At 43.8% G+C, this 22,195-nt stretch overlaps 1 protein-coding gene across 1 annotated transcript in view; it reads right to left on the reverse strand.

Annotated features, from left to right (window-relative positions):
* Positions 1-22,195, reverse strand: part of LOC126262894 (ionotropic receptor 93a) — a 317,492-nt gene that overhangs the window by 143,183 nt on the left and 152,114 nt on the right. The window contains exon 7 of the mRNA XM_049959792.1: positions 20,558-20,761. Coding sequence (XP_049815749.1) covers positions 20,558-20,761 — 204 coding nt within the window. The remainder of the gene's footprint in view (positions 1-20,557; positions 20,762-22,195) is intronic.

A 22,195-nucleotide genomic window follows, 5' to 3' on the forward strand; every position in this document is an offset into this window, starting at 1 on the left:
CCCTGTGTGCCTCGGTCGTATGCAGTCCTGATTGTGGCGCTCACCTGCACGGCGCCAAACATGCATACAACCATCATTGGCACCAAGGCAGAAGCAACTCTCATCGCTGAAGACGACACGTCTCCATTCGTCCCTCCATTCACGCCTGTCGCGACACCACTGGAGGCGGGCTGCACGATGCTGGGGCGTGAGCGGAAGACGGCCTAACGGTGTGCGGGACCGTAGTCCAGCTTCATGGAGACGGTTGCGAATGGTCCTCGCCGATACCCCAGGAGCAACAGTGTCCCTAATTGGCTGGGAAGTGGCGGTGCGGTCCCCTACGGCACTGTGTAGGATCCTACGGTCTTGGCGTGCAACCGTGCGTCGCTGCGGTCCGGTCCCAGGTCGACGGGCACGTGCACCTTCCGCCGACCACTGGCGACAACATCGATGTACTGTGGAGACCTCACGCCCCACGTGTTGAGCAATTCGGCGGTACGTCCACCCGGCCTCCCGCATGCCCACTATACGCCCTCGCTCAAAGTCCGTCAACTGCACATACGGTTCACGTCCACGCTGTCGCGGCATGCTACCAGTGTTAAAGACTGCGATGGAGCTCCGTATGCCACGGCAAACTGGCTGACACTGACGGCGGCGGTGCACAAATGCTGCGCAGCTAGCGCCATTCGACGGCCAACACCGCGGTTCCTGGTGTGTCTGCTGTGCCGTGCGTGTGATCATTGCTTGTACAGCCCTCTCACAGTGTCCGGAGCAAGTATGGTGGGTCTGACACACCGGTGTCAATGTGTTCTTTTTTCCATTTCCAGGAGTGTATAATTAGAAAAACAGTACTTAAAATTAGTGAGCCACTGGCCTCTATTTTTAACAAGTGTCCAGAATTTGTAGTATTTCCTACAATACAAAAATGTTGAAAGTTATTCCAGTGTACAAAAAAAGTGACAAATATGATCTCAAAAATTGCCAAATAGTTTAAATTGTTTCAATTTTCTCCAGAATATTTGAATCTATTATTTTTGAACATTTGAACAATTACTCTGAGCTGCATAATTCACTTTCTAATAGTCAATTTGGCTTCCACAAGGGAAGAAATGCTGCCACTGCTGTTCTCTCAGTTGTCAATGAAGTAACAATAGACTTTGAGAATAAAAATAAAGCTTCACCCATTTTGTGTGATTTAAGAAGGCATTTGACTGTATTAATCATTATGCCTTACTTGCTAAACTTAAATTCTTTGGTGTACAAGGCTCTGCACTGGCAGCAATTGTCTCATACCAAACCAACAGGGAACAGGTTCTCTCTGTCAGAAACAGGTACATAATTGTATCATATGCAACCAATAGGAAACAGTTTGCCTCTGTCAGAAACAGGCACTCACAGCTGCAAGAAGTTAAAACAGGGGTCCCACAAAGTTCTCTCCTTGGGCCCTTCTTTTTTTTTATAATTGCAATCAATGATTTACCCCACTGCTTCCCAACGCTCTTATTTGATTTACCCCAATGCTTCCCAACTCTGTTATTTGTTAAGCCGATGAGACAACATTGCTAGCTCAGCATGAGAACACATTAGTTTTGCAAGCTTTGATGGAAGATGGCATGGAAGTCGCACTAAATTGGTTGTCATTAAATACAGTCCTTTGCAACCCTGATACCCAGCAGATAATACTACAATTGTCAAAAGAGGCAGAACTGAAAGCAGTTAAAATTGTGGGAATTCATGTAGTCTTTAAGTTAACTTGGGAAACATGCATCAACCATTCCTGTACAAAATTATCTTGAGTTACTTATTTAATGTGGAAATTGAAAGGCTTAGTAAAAAAAGAATATTTAAGAGTTATTTATTTTAGACTCTTTGTCACATATAGAGTAGACTGCTGATACAGGGACATTATCCAAACATCAGTAAAGTTTGAAAAAATTCAAATGAAAGGTGGTATGAGCAATGAGCAATGTTGGTAGATTAGAGCACTGCCAGCTACTATTCATACAGTTCAAAATACACACATCAAAAATGTTTTGCCTCACCTTGGGTCCGAGATTTCCAGAACCTGTACAGAAAATTGGAATAGACATCAATATAAACATCATTTCTGCTCTTTTTATTGCTCATGAAAACCACACAATGCATGTTGTACCACCATACAGCGAGACCTTCAGAGATGGTGGCCCAGAATTTTGTACACACCAGTGCCTCTAATACCCAGCAGCATGTCCTCTTGCATTGATGCATGCCTGTAATCGTCATGGCATACTATCCACAAGTTCATAAAGGCACTGTTGGTCATTGTCCCACTCCTCAACGGCAATTCAGCATATGTCCCTCAGAGTGGTTGGTGGGTCACGTCGTCCATAAACTTCTTTTTTCAATCTATCCCAGGCATGTTCAATAGGGTTCATGTCTGGAGAACATGCTGGCCACTCTAGTCGAGTGATGTCATTATCCTGAAAGAAGCCATTCACAAGATGTGCATGATGGGGGCATGAATTGTTGTCCATGAAGATGAATGCATGGCCAATATGCTGCTGATATAGTTGCACTATCAGATGGAGGATAGCATTCATGTATCGTACAGCCGTTATGGTGCCTTATGTGACCACCAGCAACATATGTCGGCCCCACATAATGCCATCCCAAAACAGCAGGGAAACTCCACCTTGCTCCACTCGCTGGGCAGTGTGTCTAAGGTGTTCAGCCTGACTGGGTTGCCTAGAAACACATCTCTGACAAATGTCTGGTTGAAGGCATATGTGACACTTATTGGATAAGAGAATGTGCTGCCAATACTGAGCGGTCCATTCGGCTTGTTGTTGGGCCCATCTGTACTGCACTGCATGTTATCATGGTTGCAAAGATGGACCTTGTCATGGACGTCACTAGTGAAGTTGTGCATCATACAGCCTATTGCACACAGTTTGAGTCATAACACAACATCCTGTGGCTGCGTGAAAAGCATTATTCAACATGGTGACGTTGCTGTCAGGGTTCCTCCAAGCCATAATCCATAGGAAGTGGTCATCCATAGCAATAGTAGCCCTTGGGTGGCTTAAGCGAGGCATGTCATCAACAGTTTCTGTCTCTATGTATCTCCTCCATGTCCAAACAACATCACGTTGGTTCACTTCGAGATGCCTGCACACTTCACTTGTTGAGGGCCGTTCCTGGCACAAAGTAACAATGCGGACATGATTGAACCATGGTATTGATTGTTTAGCCATGGTTGAACTACAGACAGCACGAGCTGTATACCTCCTTCCTGGTGGAATGACTGGAACTGATCAGCTGTCGGATCTCCTCCATCTAATAGGCACTGCTCATGCATGGTTGTTTACATCTTTGGGCGGGTTTAGTGACATCTCTGAACATTCAAAGGGACTGTGTCTGTGATACAAAATCCACAGTCAACGTCTTTCTTCAGGAGTTCTGGGAACCAGGATGACGCAAAACTTTTTTTGTTTTGTATTAGCAGATTGGGTAAGGATTCCAGGCATTTGAGAAAGTGGTTGGTGTCTTTGATGAAGGATGGGAGACTGCATGTAATGAGTTGAAGGTGTTGAGCTACGTAGGCAGAGATACATTCTGTGGGGGCTTGGTAACCAACTACAATGGGGCGGCCGGGATGATTGGGTTTTTCCTAAAATTCCCAAACCCAATCATCCTGGCTGCCCCATTGTAGCCAGAATTTCCACTCCAACCTCAACTCCTTTGGTTCCATCAGATTCACCTGGTCCTACTCCAAATCCCATGCCACTTTCCTCGATGTTGACCTCCAACTGTCCAATGGCCAGCTTCACACAGCTGTCCACATCAAACCCACCAAGAAGCAACAAACAGTACCTCCATTATGACAGCTGCCACCCATTCCATATCAAACAGTCCCTTCCCTACAGCCTAGGACTTCGTGGCAAACGAATCTGCTCCAGTGCTGAATCCCTGAACCATTACACCAACAACCTGAAAACAGCTTTTGCATCCCGCAACTACCCTCCCGACCTGGTACATAAGCAAATAACAAGAGCCACTTCCTCATCCCCCCAAACCCACAACCTCCCACAGAAGAAGCCCAAAAGTGCCCCACTTGTGACAGGATACTTTCAGGGACTGGATCAGACTCTGAATGTGGCTCTCCAGCAGGGATACAACTTCCTCAAATCCTGCCCTGAAATGAGATCCATCCTTCACGAAATCCTCCCCACTCCACCAAGAGTGTCTTTCCGCCATCCACCTAACCTTCGTAACCTCTTGGTCGATCCCTATGAAATCCCCAAACCACCTTCCCTACCCTCTGGCTCCTACCCTTGTAACTGCCCCTGGTGTAAAACCTGTCCCATGCACCCTCCCACCACCACCTAATCCAGTCCTGTAGCCCGGAAGGTGTACACGACCAAAGGCAGAGCCACATGTGACAGCACCCACATGATTTACCAACTGACCTGCCTACACTGTGAAGCTTTCTATGTGGGAATGACCAGCAACAAGCTGTCCATTCACATTAACGGACACAGGCAGACAGTGTTTGTTGGTAATGAGGATCACCCTATGGCTAAACATGCCTTGGTGCACAGTGACACCAACATATCAGAACTCCGGAGATGGGAACTTGCCCTTCAATATATCCTCTCTTCCCGTTACCCACCAGGCCTCAACCTCCGCTAATTTCAAGTTGCCGTCGCTCATACCTCACCTGTTATTCAACAATATCTTTGCCTCTGTACTTCCGCCTTGACTGACATCTCTACCCAAACTCTTTGCCTTTACATGTGTCTGCTTGTGTCTGTTATGTGCAGATGGATATGTGTGTGTGTGCGAGTGTATATCTGTCCTTTTTCCCCCCAAGGTAAGTCTTTCCGCTCCCAAGATTGGAATGACTCCTTACCCTTTCCCTTAAAACCCACATCCTTTCGTCTTTCCCTCTCCTTTCCTCTTTCCTGATGAAGCAACCTTGGGTTGCGAAAGCTTAAAATTTGTGTGTATGTTTGTGTTTGTTATTGTTTCTATCAACGTACCAACGCTTTTGTTTGGTAAGTTACAGGATATTTGTTTTTAGATATATTTTTCCCACGTGGAATGTTATAAAACAAAGATGATGTGACTTACCAAACGAAAGCATATATAACATTCCACGTGGGAAAAATATATCTAAAAACAAATATCCTGTAACTTACCAAACAAAAGCGTTGGTACGTTGATAGAAACAATAACAAACACAAACATACACACAAATTTTAAGCTTTCGCAACCCAAGGTTGCTTCATCAGGAAAGAGGAAAGAAGAGGGAAAGACGAAAGGATGTGGGTTTTAAGGGAAAGGGTAAGGAGTCATTCCAATCCCGGGAGCGGATAGACTTACCTTAGGGGGAAAAAAGGACGGGTATACACTCGCACACGCACACATATCCATCCACACATATACAGACACAAGCTGGTGTTTAAATATGTCTGCTTGTGTCTGTATATGTGTGGATGGATATGTGTGTGCGAGTGTATACCCGTCCTTTTTTCCCCCTAAGGTAAGTCCATCCGCTCCCGGGATTGGAATGACTCCTTACCCTCTCCCTTAAAACTCACTTCCTTTCGTCTTTCCCTCTCCTTCCCTCTTTCCTGACGAAGCAACCATTTGTTGTGAAAGCTAGAATTTTGTGTGTATGTTTGTGTTTGTTTGTGTGTCTATCGACGTGCCAGCGCTTTCATTTGGTAAGTCACATCATCTTTGTTAAAAAACAAAGATGATGTGACTTACCAAATGAAAGTGCTGGCAGGTCGACAGACACACAAACGAACACAAACATACACACAAAATTCAAGCTTTCGCAACAAACTGTTGCCTCATCAGGAAAGAGGGAAAGACGAAAGGAAGTGGGTTTTAAGGGAGAGGGTAAGGAGTCACTCCAATCCCGGGAGCGGATAGACTTACCTTAGGGGGCAAAAAGGACGGGTATACACTCGCACACACACATATCCATCCACACATCCTACGTGGAATGTTTCCCTCTATTTTATATATATATATATATATATATATATATATATATATATATATATATATATATATATAAAAACAGAGGGAAACATTCCACGTGGAAAAAATATATCTAAAAAGAAAGATGATGAGACTTACCAAACAAAAGCGCTGGCAGGTCGATAGACACACAAACAAACACAAATATACACACAAAATTCAAGCTTTCGCAACAAACTGTTGCCTCATCAGGAAAGAGGGCAGGAGAGGGAAAGACGAAAGGATGTGGGTTTTAAGGCAGAGGGTAAGGAGTCATTCCAATCCCGGGAGCGGAAAGACTTACCTTAGGGGGAAAAAAGGACAGGTATACACTCGCACACACACACATATCCATCCACACATACAGACACAAGCAGACATATTTAAAGACAAAGAGTTTGGGCAGAGATGTCAGTCGAGGTGGAAGAGTAGAGGCAAAGAAGTTGTTGAGAGACAGGTGAGGTATGAGTGGCGGCAACTGGAAATTAGCGGAGATTGAGGCCTGGCGGATAACGAGAAGAGAGGATATACTGAAGGGCAAGTTCCCATCTCCGGAGTTCGGATAGGTTGGTGTTGGTGGGAAGTATCCAGATAACCCGGACGGTGTAACACTGTGCCAAGATGTGCTGGCTGTGCACCAAGGCATGTTTAGCCACAGGGTGATCCTCATTACCAACAAACACTGTCTGCCTGTGTCCATTCATGCGAATGGACAGTTTGTTGCTGGTCATTCCCACATAGAATGCATCACAGTGTAGGCAGGTCAGTTGGTAAATCACGTGGGTGCTTTCACACGTGGCTCTGCCTTTGATCGTGTACACCTTCCGGGTTACAGGACTGGAGTAGGTAGTGGTGGGAGGGTGCATGGGACAGGTTTTGCACCGGGGGCGGTTACAAGGATAGGAGCCAGAGGGTAGGGAAGGTGGTTTGGGGATTTCATAGGGATGAACTAACAGGTTACGAAGGTTAGGTGGACGGCGGAAAGACACTCTTGGCGGAGTGGGGAGGATTTCATGAAGGATGGATCTCATTTCAGGGCAGGATTTGAGGAAGTCGTATCCCTGCTGGAGAGCCACATTCAGAGTCTGGTCCAGTCCCGGAAAGTATCCTGTCACAAGTGGGGCACTTTTGTGGTTCTTCTGTGGGGGATTCTGGGTTTGAGGGGATGAGGAAGTGGCTCTGGTTATTTGCTTCTGTACCAGGCCGGGAGGGTAGTTGCGGGATGCGAAAGCTGTTGTCAGGTTGTTGGTGTAATGTTTCAGGGATTCCGGACTGGAGCAGATTCGTTTGCCACGAAGACCTAGGCTGTAGGGAAGGGACCGTTTGATGTGGAATGGGTGGCAGCTGTCATAATGGAGGTACTGTTGCTTGTTGGTGGGTTTGATGTGGACGGACGTGTGAAGTTGGCCATTGGACAGGTGGAGGTCAACGTCAAGGAAAGTGGCATGGGATTTGGAGTAGGACCAGGTGAATCTGATGGAACCAAAGGAGTTGAGGTTGGAGAGGAAATTCTGGAGTTCTTCTTCACTGTGAGTCCAGATCATGAAGATGTCATCAATAAATCTGTACCAAACTTTGGGTTGGCAGACCTGGGTAACCAAGAAGGCTTCCTCTAAGCGACCCATGAATAGGTTGGCGTACGAGGGGGCCATCCTGGTACCCATGGCTGTTCCCTTTAATTGTTGGTATGTCTGGCCTTCAAAAGTGAAGAAGTTGTGGGTCAGGATGAAGCTGGCTAAGGTAATGAGGAAAGAGGTTTTAGGTAGGGTGGCAGGTGATCGGCGTGAAAGGAAATGCTCCATCGCAGCGAGGCCCTGGACGTGCGGAATATTTGTGTATAAGGAAGTGGCATCAATGGTTACAAGGATGGTTTCCGGGGGTAACAGATTGGGTAAGGATTCCAGGCGTTCAAGGAAGTGGTTGGTGTCTTTGATGAAGGATGGGAGATTGCATGTAATGGGTTGAAGGTGTTGATCTACGTAGGCAGAGATACGTTCTGTGGGGGCTTGGTAACCAGCTACAATGGGGCGGCCGGGATGATTGGGTTTGTGGATTTTAGGAAGAAGGTAGAAGGTTGGGGTGCGGGGTGTCGGTGGGGTCAGGAGGTTGATGGAGTCAGGTGAAAGGTTTTGCAGGGGGCCTAAGGTTCTGAGGATTCCTTGAAGCTCCGCCTGGACATCGGGAATGGGGTTACCTTGGCAAACTTTGTATGTGGTGTTGTCTGAAAGCTGACGCAGTCCCTCAGCCACATACTCCCGACGATCAAGTACCACGGTCGTGGAACCCTTGTCCGCCGGAAGAATGACGATGGATCGGTCAGCCTTCAGATCACGGATAGCCTGGGCTTCAGCAGTGGTGATGTTGGGTGTAGGATTAAGGTTTTTTAAGAAGGATTGAGATGCAAGGCTGGAAGTCAGAAATTCCTGGAAGGTTTGGAGAGGGTGATTTTGAGGAAGAGGAGGTGGGTCCCGCTGTGACGGAGGACGGAACTGTTCCAGGCAGGGTTCAATTTGGATGGTGTCTTGGGGAGTTGGATCATTAGGAGTAGGATTAGGATCTTTTTTCTTCGTGGCAAAGTGATATTTCCAGCAGAGAGTACGGGTGTATGACAGTAAATCTTTGACGAGGGCTGTTTGGTTGAATCTGGGAGTGGGGCTGAAGGTGAGGCCTTTGGATAGGACAGAGGTTTCGGATTGGGAGAGAGGTTTGGAGGAAAGGTTAACTACTGAATTAGGGTGTTGTGGTTCCAGATTGTGTTGAAAGGAATTTTGAGGTTTTGGAGGGAGTGGAGCTGGAAGTGGGAGATTGAGTAGATGGGAGAGACTGGGTTTGTGTGCAATGAGAGGTGGTTGAGGTTTGCTGGAAAGGTTGTGAAGGGTGAGTGAGTTGCCTTTCCGGAGGGGGGAAACCAGGAGATTGGATAGTTTTTTGAGGTGGAGGGTGGCATGCTGTTCTAATTTACGGTTGGCCTGTAGGAGGATGCTCTGAACAGCCGGTGTGGATGTGGGAGAGGAAAGATTAAGGACTTTTATTAAGGATAGGAGTTGACGGGTGTGTTCATGGGCTGAGTTGATGTGTAGGTGAAGGATTAGGTGGGTGAGGGCAATGGATTGTTCAGTTTGGAACTGGTATAGGGACTGATGGAAGGAAGGGTTGCAGCCAGAGATGGGAACTTTAAGTGTGAGGCCTTTGGGGGTAATGCCAAATGTCAGACAAGCCTGAGAAAATAGAATATGGGAGCGTAATCTGGCTAGGGCGAAGGCATGTCTGCGGAGGGAATGTAAATAAAACTTAATGGGGTCGTTGTGGGGGTGTTGTGCGGGTGACATGGTACTAGAAGGTCGAAAGTGTAACGTGAGGCTGAAATGAAAATGAATATAAAAATATGTGGGGAGAGATAAAGGTGAAGTAGAAAGCAAATGGAGATCTGGTGTGAAAAGAGGCGAAAAGGGGTTGGTTGGAGCTGGGTTATGTTGATCCTGTGGTGAAATAGTGTAGGTAGAAAACGATGTGCATAAAGGTTAGGTGGTTGTGTTGCCGCCAAAACACGTTAAAGGGTGGAGAAATTCGGGAAAATTTCGAAAAAACTACGTGAGGATGTATTAAAAGTAGTGGTATGGTGGTGGCAGATTATGGAAATGAGGCTAACAATTGTCTGGTGGAGAAATAATAACGTTAAAACCTGTGGGAAGCGGCTAAAAATGATCGGTGATGTGAAAAAACGGAAATCGAAATAAAGCAAAAGTTATTAAAACTAGCCGAAAAGGTTGTTTAATAGCTGAAAGGAACTGTTTGTGAACTAGAAACGGTGGATTTTATAGCAGTAGCGGAAGAAAAAAATTTTTTGGTTATGGTTTGGAAGTGGGTTACGTATTATTACGTATTGTTGAGTATATATCGGCGGGATAAAATTGTATAGTGGATTACGGTAAAAAGCAGAAGGTGAATACAAGGGGAAACTACTGGCAAAAACAGAAGGAGGAAATAAGACGACAGAAAAGACTTCGAAATGTAACAGTGACAATAACAAACGTCATTGTTGGGTTCAAATTAATGATATGAATATAACAGAGGGAAACATTCCACGTGGAAAAAATATATCTAAAAAGAAAGATGATGAGACTTACCAAACAAAAGCGCTGGCAGGTCGATAGACACACAAACAAACACAAATATACACACAAAATTCAAGCTTTGGCAACAAACTGTTGCCTCATCAGGAAAGAGGGCAGGAGAGGGAAAGACGAAAGGATGTGGGTTTTAAGGCAGAGGGTAAGGAGTCATTCCAATCCCGGGAGCGGAAAGACTTACCTTAGGGGGAAAAAAGGACAGGTATACACTCGCACACACACACATATCCATCCACACATACAGACACAAGCAGACATATTTAAAGACAAAGAGTTTGGGCAGAGATGTCAGTCGAGGTGGAAGAGTAGAGGCAAAGAAGTTGTTGAGAGACAGGTGAGGTATGAGTGGCGGCAACTGGAAATTAGCGGAGATTGAGGCCTGGCGGATAACGAGAAGAGAGGATATACTGAAGGGCAAGTTCCCATCTCCGGAGTTCGGATAGGTTGGTGTTGGTGGGAAGTATCCAGATAACCCGGACGGTGTAACACTGTGCCAAGATGTGCTGGCTGTGCACCAAGGCATGTTTAGCCACAGGGTGATCCTCATTACCAACAAACACTGTCTGCCTGTGTCCATTCATGCGAATGGACAGTTTGTTGCTGGTCATTCCCACATAGAATGCATCACAGTGTAGGCAGGTCAGTTGGTAAATCACGTGGGTGCTTTCACACGTGGCTCTGCCTTTGATCGTGTACACCTTCCGGGTTACAGGACTGGAGTAGGTAGTGGTGGGAGGGTGCATGGGACAGGTTTTGCACCGGGGGCGGTTACAAGGATAGGAGCCAGAGGGTAGGGAAGGTGGTTTGGGGATTTCATAGGGATGAACTAACAGGTTACGAAGGTTAGGTGGACGGCGGAAAGACACTCTTGGCGGAGTGGGGAGGATTTCATGAAGGATGGATCTCATTTCAGGGCAGGATTTGAGGAAGTCGTATCCCTGCTGGAGAGCCACATTCAGAGTCTGGTCCAGTCCCGGAAAGTATCCTGTCACAAGTGGGGCACTTTTGTGGTTCTTCTGTGGGGGATTCTGGGTTTGAGGGGATGAGGAAGTGGCTCTGGTTATTTGCTTCTGTACCAGGCCGGGAGGGTAGTTGCGGGATGCGAAAGCTGTTGTCAGGTTGTTGGTGTAATGTTTCAGGGATTCCGGACTGGAGCAGATTCGTTTGCCACGAAGACCTAGGCTGTAGGGAAGGGACCGTTTGATGTGGAATGGGTGGCAGCTGTCATAATGGAGGTACTGTTGCTTGTTGGTGGGTTTGATGTGGACGGACGTGTGAAGTTGGCCATTGGACAGGTGGAGGTCAACGTCAAGGAAAGTGGCATGGGATTTGGAGTAGGACCAGGTGAATCTGATGGAACCAAAGGAGTTGAGGTTGGAGAGGAAATTCTGGAGTTCTTCTTCACTGTGAGTCCAGATCATGAAGATGTCATCAATAAATCTGTACCAAACTTTGGGTTGGCAGACCTGGGTAACCAAGAAGGCTTCCTCTAAGCGACCCATGAATAGGTTGGCGTACGAGGGGGCCATCCTGGTACCCATGGCTGTTCCCTTTAATTGTTGGTATGTCTGGCCTTCAAAAGTGAAGAAGTTGTGGGTCAGGATGAAGCTGGCTAAGGTAATGAGGAAAGAGGTTTTAGGTAGGGTGGCAGGTGATCGGCGTGAAAGGAAATGCTCCATCGCAGCGAGGCCCTGGACGTGCGGAATATTTGTGTATAAGGAAGTGGCATCAATGGTTACAAGGATGGTTTCCGGGGGTAACAGATTGGGTAAGGATTCCAGGCGTTCAAGGAAGTGGTTGGTGTCTTTGATGAAGGATGGGAGATTGCATGTAATGGGTTGAAGGTGTTGATCTACGTAGGCAGAGATACGTTCTGTGGGGGCTTGGTAACCAGCTACAATGGGGCGGCCGGGATGATTGGGTTTGTGGATTTTAGGAAGAAGGTAGAAGGTTGGGGTGCGGGGTGTCGGTGGGGTCAGGAGGTTGATGGAGTCAGGTGAAAGGTTTTGCAGGGGGCCTAAGGTTCTGAGGATTCCTTGAAGCTCCGCCTGGACATCGGGAATGGGGTTACCTTGGCAAACTTTGTATGTGGTGTTGTCTGAAAGCTGACGCAGTCCCTCAGCCACATACTCCCGACGATCAAGTACCACGGTCGTGGAACCCTTGTCCGCCGGAAGAATGACGATGGATCGGTCAGCCTTCAGATCACGGATAGCCTGGGCTTCAGCAGTGGTGATGTTGGGTGTAGGATTAAGGTTTTTTAAGAAGGATTGAGATGCAAGGCTGGAAGTCAGAAATTCCTGGAAGGTTTGGAGAGGGTGATTTTGAGGAAGAGGAGGTGGGTCCCGCTGTGACGGAGGACGGAACTGTTCCAGGCAGGGTTCAATTTGGATGGTGTCTTGGGGAGTTGGATCATTAGGAGTAGGATTAGGATCTTTTTTCTTCGTGGCAAAGTGATATTTCCAGCAGAGAGTACGGGTGTAGGACAGTAAATCTTTGACGAGGGCTGTTTGGTTGAATCTGGGAGTGGGGCTGAAGGTGAGGCCTTTGGATAGGACAGAGGTTTCGGATTGGGAGAGAGGTTTGGAGGAAAGGTTAACTACTGAATTAGGGTGTTGTGGTTCCAGATTGTGTTGAAAGGAATTTTGAGGTTTTGGAGGGAGTGGAGCTGGAAGTGGGAGATTGAGTAGATGGGAGAGACTGGGTTTGTGTGCAATGAGAGGTGGTTGAGGTTTGCTGGAAAGGTTGTGAAGGGTGAGTGAGTTGCCTTTCCGGAGGTGGGAAACCAGGAGATTGGATAGTTTTTTGAGGTGGAGGGTGGCATGCTGTTCTAATTTACGGTTGGCCTGTAGGAGGATGCTCTGAACAGCCGGTGTGGATGTGAGAGAGGAAAGATTAAGGACTTTTATTAAGGATAGGAGTTGACGGGTGTGTTCATGGGCTGAGTTGATGTGTAGGTGAAGGATTAGGTGGGTGAGGGCAATGGATTGTTCAGTTTGGAACTGGTATAGGGACTGATGGAAGGAAGGGTTGCAGCCAGAGATGGGAACTTTAAGTGTGAGGCCTTTGAGGGTAATGCCAAATGTCAGACAAGCCTGAGAAAATAGAATATGGGAGCGTAATCTGGCTAGGGCGAAGGCATGTCTGCGGAGGGAATGTAAATAAAACTTAATGGGGTCGTTGTGGGGGTGTTGTGCGGGTGACATGGTACTAGAAGGTCGAAAGTGTAACGTGAGGCTGAAATGAAAATGAATATAAAAATATGTGGGGAGAGATAAAGGTGAAGTAGAAAGCAAATGGAGATCTGGTGTGAAAAGAGGCGAAAAGGGGTTGGTTGGAGCTGGGTTATGTTGATCCTGTGGTGAAATAGTGTAGGTAGAAAATGATGTGCATAAAGGTTAGGTGGTTGTGTTGCCGCCAAAACACGTTAAAGGGTGGAGAAATTCGGGAAAATTTTGAAAAAACTACGTGAGGATGTATTAAAAGTAGTGGTATGGTGGTGGCAGATTATGGAAATGAGGCTAACAATTGTCTGGTGGAGAAATAATAACGTTAAAACCTGTGGGAAGCGGCTAAAAATGATCGGTGATGTGAAAAAACGGAAATCGAAATAAAGCAAAAGTTATTAAAACTAGCCGAAAAGGTTGTTTAATAGCTGAAAGGAACTGTTTGTGAACTAGAAACGGTGGATTTTATAGCAGTAGCGGAAGAAAAAAATTTTTTGGTTATGGTTTGGAAGTGGGTTACGTATTATTACGTATTGTTGAGTATATATCGGCGGGATAAAATTGTATAGTGGATTACGGTAAAAAGCAGAAGGTGAATACAAAGGGAAACTACTGGCAAAAACAGAAGGAGGAAATAAGACGACAGAAAAGACCTGAAATGAGATCCATCCTTCATGAAATCCTCCCCACTCCGCCAAGAGTGTCTTTCCGCCGTCCACCTAACCTTCGTAACCTGTTAGTTCATCCCTATGAAATCCCCAAACCACCTTCCCTACCCTCTGGCTCCTATCCTTGTAACCGCCCCCGGTGCAAAACCTGTCCCATGCACCCTCCCACCACTACCTACTCCAGTCCTGTAACCCGGAAGGTGTACACGATCAAAGGCAGAGCCACGTGTGAAAGCACCCACGTGATTTACCAACTGACCTGCCTACACTGTGATGCATTCTATGTGGGAATGACCAGCAACAAACTGTCCATTCGCATGAATGGACACAGGCAGACAGTGTTTGTTGGTAATGAGGATCACCCTGTGGCTAAACATGCCTTGGTGCACAGCCAGCACATCTTGGCACAGTGTTACACCGTCCGGGTTATCTGGATACTTCCCACCAACACCAACCTATCCGAACTCCGGAGATGGGAACTTGCCCTTCAGTATATCCTCTCTTCTCATTATCCGCAAGGCCTCAATCTCCGCTAATTTCCAGTTGCCGCCACTCATACCTCACCTGTCTCTCAACAACTTCTTTGCCTCTACTCTTCCACCTCGACTGACATCTCTGCCCAAACTCTTTGTCTTTAAATATGTCTGCTTGTGTCTGTATGTGTGGATGGATATGTGTGTGTGTGCGAGTGTATACCTGTCCTTTTTTCCCCCTAAGGTAAGTCTTTCCGCTCCCGGGATTGGAATGACTCCTTACCCTCTCCCTTAAAACCCACATCCTTTCGTCTTTCCCTCTCCTTCCCTCTTTCCTGATAAGGCAACAGTTTGTTGCGAAAGCTTGAATTTTGTGTGTATATTTGTGTTTGTTTGTGTGTCTATCGAACTGCCAGCGCTTTTGTTTGGTAAGTCTCATCATCTTTCTGTTTATATATATATATATATATATATATATATATATATATATATATATATATATAGAGGGAAACATTCCACGTCCATGTCTGCTTGTGCCTGTATATGTGTGGATGGATATGTGTGTGTGTGCGAGTGTATACCTGTCCTTTTTTCCCTCCAAGGTAAGTCTTTCCGCTCCCGGGATTGGAATGACTCCTTACCCTCTCCCTTAAAACCCACATCCTTTAGTCTTTCCCTCTCCTTCCCTCTTTCCTGATGAGGCAACAGTTTGTTGCAAAAGCTTGAATTTTGTGTGTTTGTTTGTGTGTCTATCGAACTGCCAGCGCTTCGTTTGGTAAGTCACATCATCTTTGTTTTATATATATATATATATATATATATATATATATATATATATATATATATATATATATATATATATATGATGAGGCAACAGTTTGTTGCAAAAGCTTGAATTTTGTGTGTTTGTTTGTGTTAGTTTGTGTGTCTATCGAACTGCCAGCGCTTCGTTTGGTAAGTCACATCATCTTTGTTTTATATATATATATATATCAGGAAAGAGGGAATGTAAATAAAACTTAATGGGGTCGTTGTGGGGGTGTTGTGAGGGTGACATGGTATTAGAAGGTGGAAAGTGCAAAATGAGGCTGAAATGAAAATGAAAATAAAAATAAAAATATATGGGGAGAGATAAAGGTGAACTGGAAAGTAACTGGAGATCTGGTGTGAAAAAAGGCGAGAAGGTGTTGGTTACAGCTGGGCTATGTTGGACTTGGGTTGGTAGACAACGATGTGCACAAAGGTTGGTGGTTGTGTTGCCGCCAAAACACGTTAAAGGACGGAGAAATTCGGGAAAATTTCGAAAAACTGCGTGTAATATATTAAAAGGAGTGGTTTAGTGGTGGCAGATTATGAAAATGAGGCTAACAATTGTCTGAAGGAGGAATAATGACGTTAAAACCTGTGGGAAGCGGATAAAAATTATCAGTGATGTGCGAAAAACGGAAATGGAAATAAAGCGAAAGATATTAGAACTAGCCAAAATGGTTGTTTAAAAGGTGAAAGGAACTGTTTGTGAACTAAAAATGGTGGATTTTATAGTGTTTGTGTTTGTTTGTGTGTCTATCGACCTGCCAGCACTTTCGTTCGGTAAGTCACATCATCTTTGTTTTTAGATATATTTTTCCCACGTGGAAATATATATATATATATATATATATATATATATATATATATATATATATATATATATGTCTTTGTCTTTAAATATGTCTGCTTGTGTCTGTATATGTGTGGATGGATATGTGTGTGTGTGTGAGTGTATACCCGTCCTTTTTTCCCCCTAAGGTAAGTCTTTCTGCTCCTGGAATTGGCATGACTCCTTACCCTCTCCCTTAAAACCCACATCTTTTCGTCTTTCCCTCTCCTTCCCTCTTTCCTGATGAGGCAACAGTTTGTTGCGAAAGCTTGAATTTTGTGTGTATGTTTGTGTTTGTTTGTGTGTCTATCGACCTGCCAAGTCACATTATATATATATATATATATATATCGAAAAACAAAGATGATGTGACTTACCAAACAAAAGCGCTGGCACGTCGATAGACACACAAATAAACACAAACATACACACAAAATTCAAGCTTTCGCAACAAACTGTTGCCTCATCAGAAAAGAGGGAAGGAGAGGGAAAGACAAAAGGATGTGGATTTTAAGGGAGAGGGTAAGGAGTCATTCCAATCCCGGGAGCGGAAAGACTTACCTTAAGGGGAAAAAAGGACGGGTATACACTCGCACACATATCCATCCACACATATACAGTGTCTATGTGTGCGAGTGTATACCCGTCCTTTTTTCCCCTTAAGGTAAGTCTTTCCGCTCCCGGGATTGGAATGACTCCTTACTCTCTCCCTTAAAACCCACATCCTTTCGTCTTTCCCTCTCCTTCCCTCTTTCCTGATGAGGCAACAGTTTGTTGCGAAAGCTTGAATTTTGTGTGTATGTTTGTGTTTATTTGTGTGTCTATCGACGTGCCAGCGCTTTCGTTTGGTAAGTCACATCATCTTTGTTTTTGGATATATTTTTCCCACGTGGCATGTTTCCCTCTATATATATATATATATATATATATATATATATATATATATATATATATATATATATATATATATATATGAATATAACAGAGGGAAACATTCCACGTGGAAAAAATATATCTAAAAAGAAAGATGATGAGACTTACCAAACAAAAGCGCTGGCAGGTCGATAGACACACAAACAAACACAAATATACACACAAAATTCAAGCTTTCGCAACAAACTGTTGCCTCATCAGGAAAGATGGGAAGGAGAGGGAAAGACGAAAGGATGTGGGTTTTAAGGGAGAGGGTAAGGAGTCATTCCAATCCCGGGAGCGGAAAGACTTACCTTAGGGGGAAAAAAGGACAGGTATACACTCGCACACACACACATATCCATCCACACATACAGACACAAGCAGACATATTTAAAGACCTTTAAATATGTCTGCTTGTGTCTGTATGTGTGGATGGATATGTGTGTGTGTGCGAGTGTATACCTGTCCTTTTTTCCCCCTAAGGTAAGTCTTTCCGCTCCCGGGATTGGAATGACTCCTTACCCTCTCCCTTAAAACCCACATCCTTTCGTCTTTCCCTCTCCTTCCCTCTTTCCTGATGAGGCAACAGTTTGTTGCGAAAGCTTGAATTTTGTGTGTATATTTGTGTTTGTTTGTGTGTCTATCGACCTGCCAGCGCTTTTGTTTGGTAAGTCTCATCATCTTTCTTTTTAGATATATTATATATATATATATATATATGTGTGTGTGTGTGTGTGTGTGTGTCAGCACTTCATGTGAAAAACCATATAGCATGTTTGGAAACAACACTAAATGCAAAATAAAATTAGATATACCAAGGGACAGGGTGGCAAGAACAGGAAAGTCCCATCTAATCAACAGCTCAAGAATATTTAAGAAATTTCCATTTTCTGCTCAGTCAGCTCACATAACTAGCTTCAAAAGCAAGCTATTAAACAGGTCACTTATTAATCCTTTTTTTATGTAACTGAATTTATGAACGTAAAATCAAATGACATCAATATTTAAGGTCTTCATTATGTGACATCATTGACTGTATTTATTTATTATTTTATTGTTTATACTATCATTTCTAGATTCTATTTGGAATATGTAATGTTCATTTAGTTTCAAGGTACTATTGTAGGAAAATGTAATATGCTATCAAGGTAAAATGCCTATTCCACTTCAGGTGGTCAATGGTTAATAAAGAATTTATAAGAATTTGAATCTGAAAGAACAGTATCATCTCATACCTACCCATTCCAGCGTAAACCTTTAAAGACACTGATGTTTGTGAAAAGTGCAACACCAAGAAGGAATTACCTGAATAGTGCCACACTTGGTGGAAGTGGTGACAGGTGTGCAAGCAATAAGTGATACGTTTTGCAGCAAGACGGGGTACATGTAGACCGAGCAGAGCCCTCTTGTGTCAGTCGACAGGGTCAGTGTTGTGCCTAGTGTACTCAGTGCAGAGATGTCATCCAAGGTGGAAACAATACAGTGAGTACCAGTATGCCTCGTCAACATCAAAGGGAGCCACATCGGCATGTGAGCGAGTTCGAACGGGGCAGAATGATAGGTCCCCAGGAAACGGGGTTGTCATACCATGACATTGCAGTTTGCAGAGGGCATGCTGTTATGACAGTGATGCGTTTGTAGAAGCATTGGATAGAGGAAGGTCGAGTGCAGCAACAAGTGGGAACTGGACCACGGAACATGACCACAGCACAGGATGACTGTCATCTTGTCTGCATGGCCATTATGCATCATACAGCATCATCCATAGTGTTGGTTTGTTGTTGGAGCACTGTAAAAGGTGTGAACTTGTCCGCATCGACAGTTCATCATCATCTGCTGCAGGTTGGACTGGCTGCACGCATGCCATTATGTTGGCTTCCATTGTCCAGAAACCACAAGCTCTTCCAGTTGAAATGGGCATGTGAACCCTGTGACTGGGTGGCTGAGTGGCAACATGTAATCTTTTCAGAGGAATCCTGCTTCAGTGTGTCCTACAGTAATGGCCATATACATGTCCGGCAGTACCGTGGTGAGCACAACCTGGAGGGCTGCGCTGTGGAGTGGCATAGCGGACAAACACAAGGTGTGATGATTTGGGATGCCATTGGTTATAACAACCGATCTTGCCTCATATGTATTGCGGGCACTTTGAACAGCAACCAGTACCTAACGGAGGTTGTGGAGCCTGAGGTACTCCCCCTGCTTCAGGCATCTCCACAGGCCACATTTCAACAGGACAATGCCTGGTCACATATTGCAAGGAGTGCACAGGCGTTCTTTGAAGAGTGACAGGTACCATTGCTTCCCCAGATGTGTCACCCACTGAACATGTCTGGTATATGGTTGGTTGGCACCTGGTGTGTCATGGTCTTCCAGTAACTGGCATCACTGATTTGTAGGGTTGGATACAAACTGCATTGAGGAAAATCCCTCAGGAACATATTCAGAACCTTATCGATTCAATGCCATGGTGTATAGCAGCTCTAATTGCAGCGTGTGGTGGCCACACGACATAGTGAATAGTAGGGCTCAAAGGACATGTACAGATTTGAAAAGGTAATCATTTGTTACTTGTCGTGTACCTAACCTGTGGTATTAAATTAATTTAATTCATGCGTTTCCTCCTTGGCATTGCAATTTCCACAAACGGTAGTGTATATCACCTGAAAGCATTTTTTTTCTTTTTTTTTATGATGAAACAGATTTTAAAAAGATATGTAATATGTATTCACCAAGCTTTAACTTTAGGGATGTATAATTATTGTAAATATAGTTTTATTCATTGAAGTTAAGCCTTAATGTAATATATAGTTTTTATTTTGCCAGAAATATATGCTAGAGTTAAATGCTATATTGAACAAATTTTCGGTGTATGAATGTACTTACCTTCAGGAGACAAAATGAATGACACTGCCGACAGATGCATAAAAAATGTTGGGTAAGGTTAAAAAGGAAGGGTAGGTTGCTTAGACCCCAGGATGAAACAGGATACACAGAGAACTTTGGAATGAGGACTGACAAAGATCATAAAGTTTTTTCTCTACCTCATCCAAACTAAAAGTTGGTCTCTCTCAACAAAGGAAGTACTAGTTCTGAAAGCTATATAGAGTGACTCTTTTACTTTTATATGTGTCTGTCACCAGTACTATACATTTTGCCTCCTGATGGTAAGTACAGCTCAGTAGTTTGGTCAGATAATTTATTAGCTTTCTAGATTTAATTTTCTTTTGATATAACTGAGCATGTATGAAAGTGTATAGCATTCTCAACACTCACACCTGAGTTGTCAGAGTGTCAGAGTAAATATACAAATTATGATCCTGAAATAGGGGCCCAAATGATTGATGTATGTATAAGAAATACAAGATGTTAAATGGCAACATGATTTTTAAGAAATACACACAGTTCTGAGAGTTTGGATGGAAAGGAACAAAAAATGACACATAATTAGATCTGCAGTAAATGGTACTGAAACTGAACTATGCTGTCTTTAAACAATATCTTTAAAACTTACATGAAATGAGAGCACTTGCAAGTTACGACCACAAAATTTGTAAGCACTGTGTGGAAACAAATTGTTTGTTAATTGTGTCCCCAGACGAGTAGTCCATATACCTATTCCTGGAAGTGAGCTAACAGCACCTACTCCCCAAGTTTCTGCTGCAAAGATTGTCCATCTTCTACATGCATCACATTTTCCTTTAACATCTAGCTGTTCCTGTAAAAGTAAGAAAGATGGTGTGAGTTAATACAGTTAGAAATGAGAATCTATACCTCATCTGATACATATGTTCTTTGCCGTTAATTTCCATACATGCTCTTTATTCCCATTCATATGCGTGTGCCTTCACAAATGTATGAGAATGACATTTTGTGGTACATATTACATTACAAACACTGTTGATTTTTCTTTCCATTTCCAAACAAAAATTTGCAAAATGAATACCTGGCCACTGTCAGGTTTTTCAGCTAGTATTAAATAAATAAATCCTGAAAGATTGCATTCAAGTGTCAACACCTTTAGACAACAATCAAATACTTACACGCAATATGAGCTGCAAGACAAACAAAGAGAGAAAAGCCATGAGAACTATTCCGTCAAGAAAAACTATAGGCAGTTTGATGTACATGCAGCTGAGAACCAGATATGACCTGGCTTATGCAATTGCAGTAGTAAGTTGCCTTAACAATGATCCAGGCATGCCTCACTGGCAAGCAAAAGGGTCATGCGACACTTAAAAGAGACTAAGGACTTGAAGATGCAGTTTTCTAGGGAAGAGAACCAAACTGTCAAAGAATATAGTGATACATACTTGGCAGTAGACAAAGAGAACAAGAAATCACTCACTGGTTTTCTGTTAAAATCACAAGGAGCTGTTATTTACTGGACCAGCAAGAAACAACCCATAGTGGCTTTGTCAACTCCTGAAGCTGATTATAAATGCCCTGGCCTCAACTTGTTAAGAGGAACTCTGGCTACAGAGGTTAAAAACTGAAATCTCAACATGCTCTGAAAATGATCCCATAAAGCCTTATAGTATAACAAAAGTGTAGTTGACTTATCCAAAACAAGTGGCTACTGTGGAAGAACAAAAGTCATTTCATTAGAGAAAAAATAGACTCAGCTCAAGCTATACTGGAACAAATCCCACTGGAGCAGATGTTTTCTGATATGCTAAATCGCTCACTTACAAGAAAAGGGATCCTCGAATAATTAAGGAATGTGGACCAATTGTTCAAATTTTTTTTAACTAAACATTTTTTCTAGTGGGATTGTTAGAAGTGAGAACCTTGCTGCTGCCAATATATATGCTCTTTGCCATTATTTCCGTGTATGTCCTCTATTCTTGTTCATATGCATATGTACTGAATATTATGAGTAAGCATTTGTACAATAAAATGTTTCTTTTATGTTACTTCAAACCATGCCTGAGAGACAATCTACGGATGATGGAACTCAAAGAATTTTGAATGAGGACTGACAAATATTCACTTCATTAAAGCAAAAACCAACAAATACGTTATCTTATATTGATTTGAGGAATTTAGCCATGAAATTAAGTGAGGTTTGAAATGACACATTCAATTAAATTTAAATATATTACTCAAAACAATAAAAAACTGTCCCAAGAAAGAATATAGCATGCAACAT

The sequence above is a fragment of the Schistocerca nitens genome, chromosome 1, assembly GCF_023898315.1.
Source record: "Schistocerca nitens isolate TAMUIC-IGC-003100 chromosome 1, iqSchNite1.1, whole genome shotgun sequence".
NCBI lineage: Eukaryota > Metazoa > Arthropoda > Insecta > Orthoptera > Acrididae > Schistocerca > Schistocerca nitens.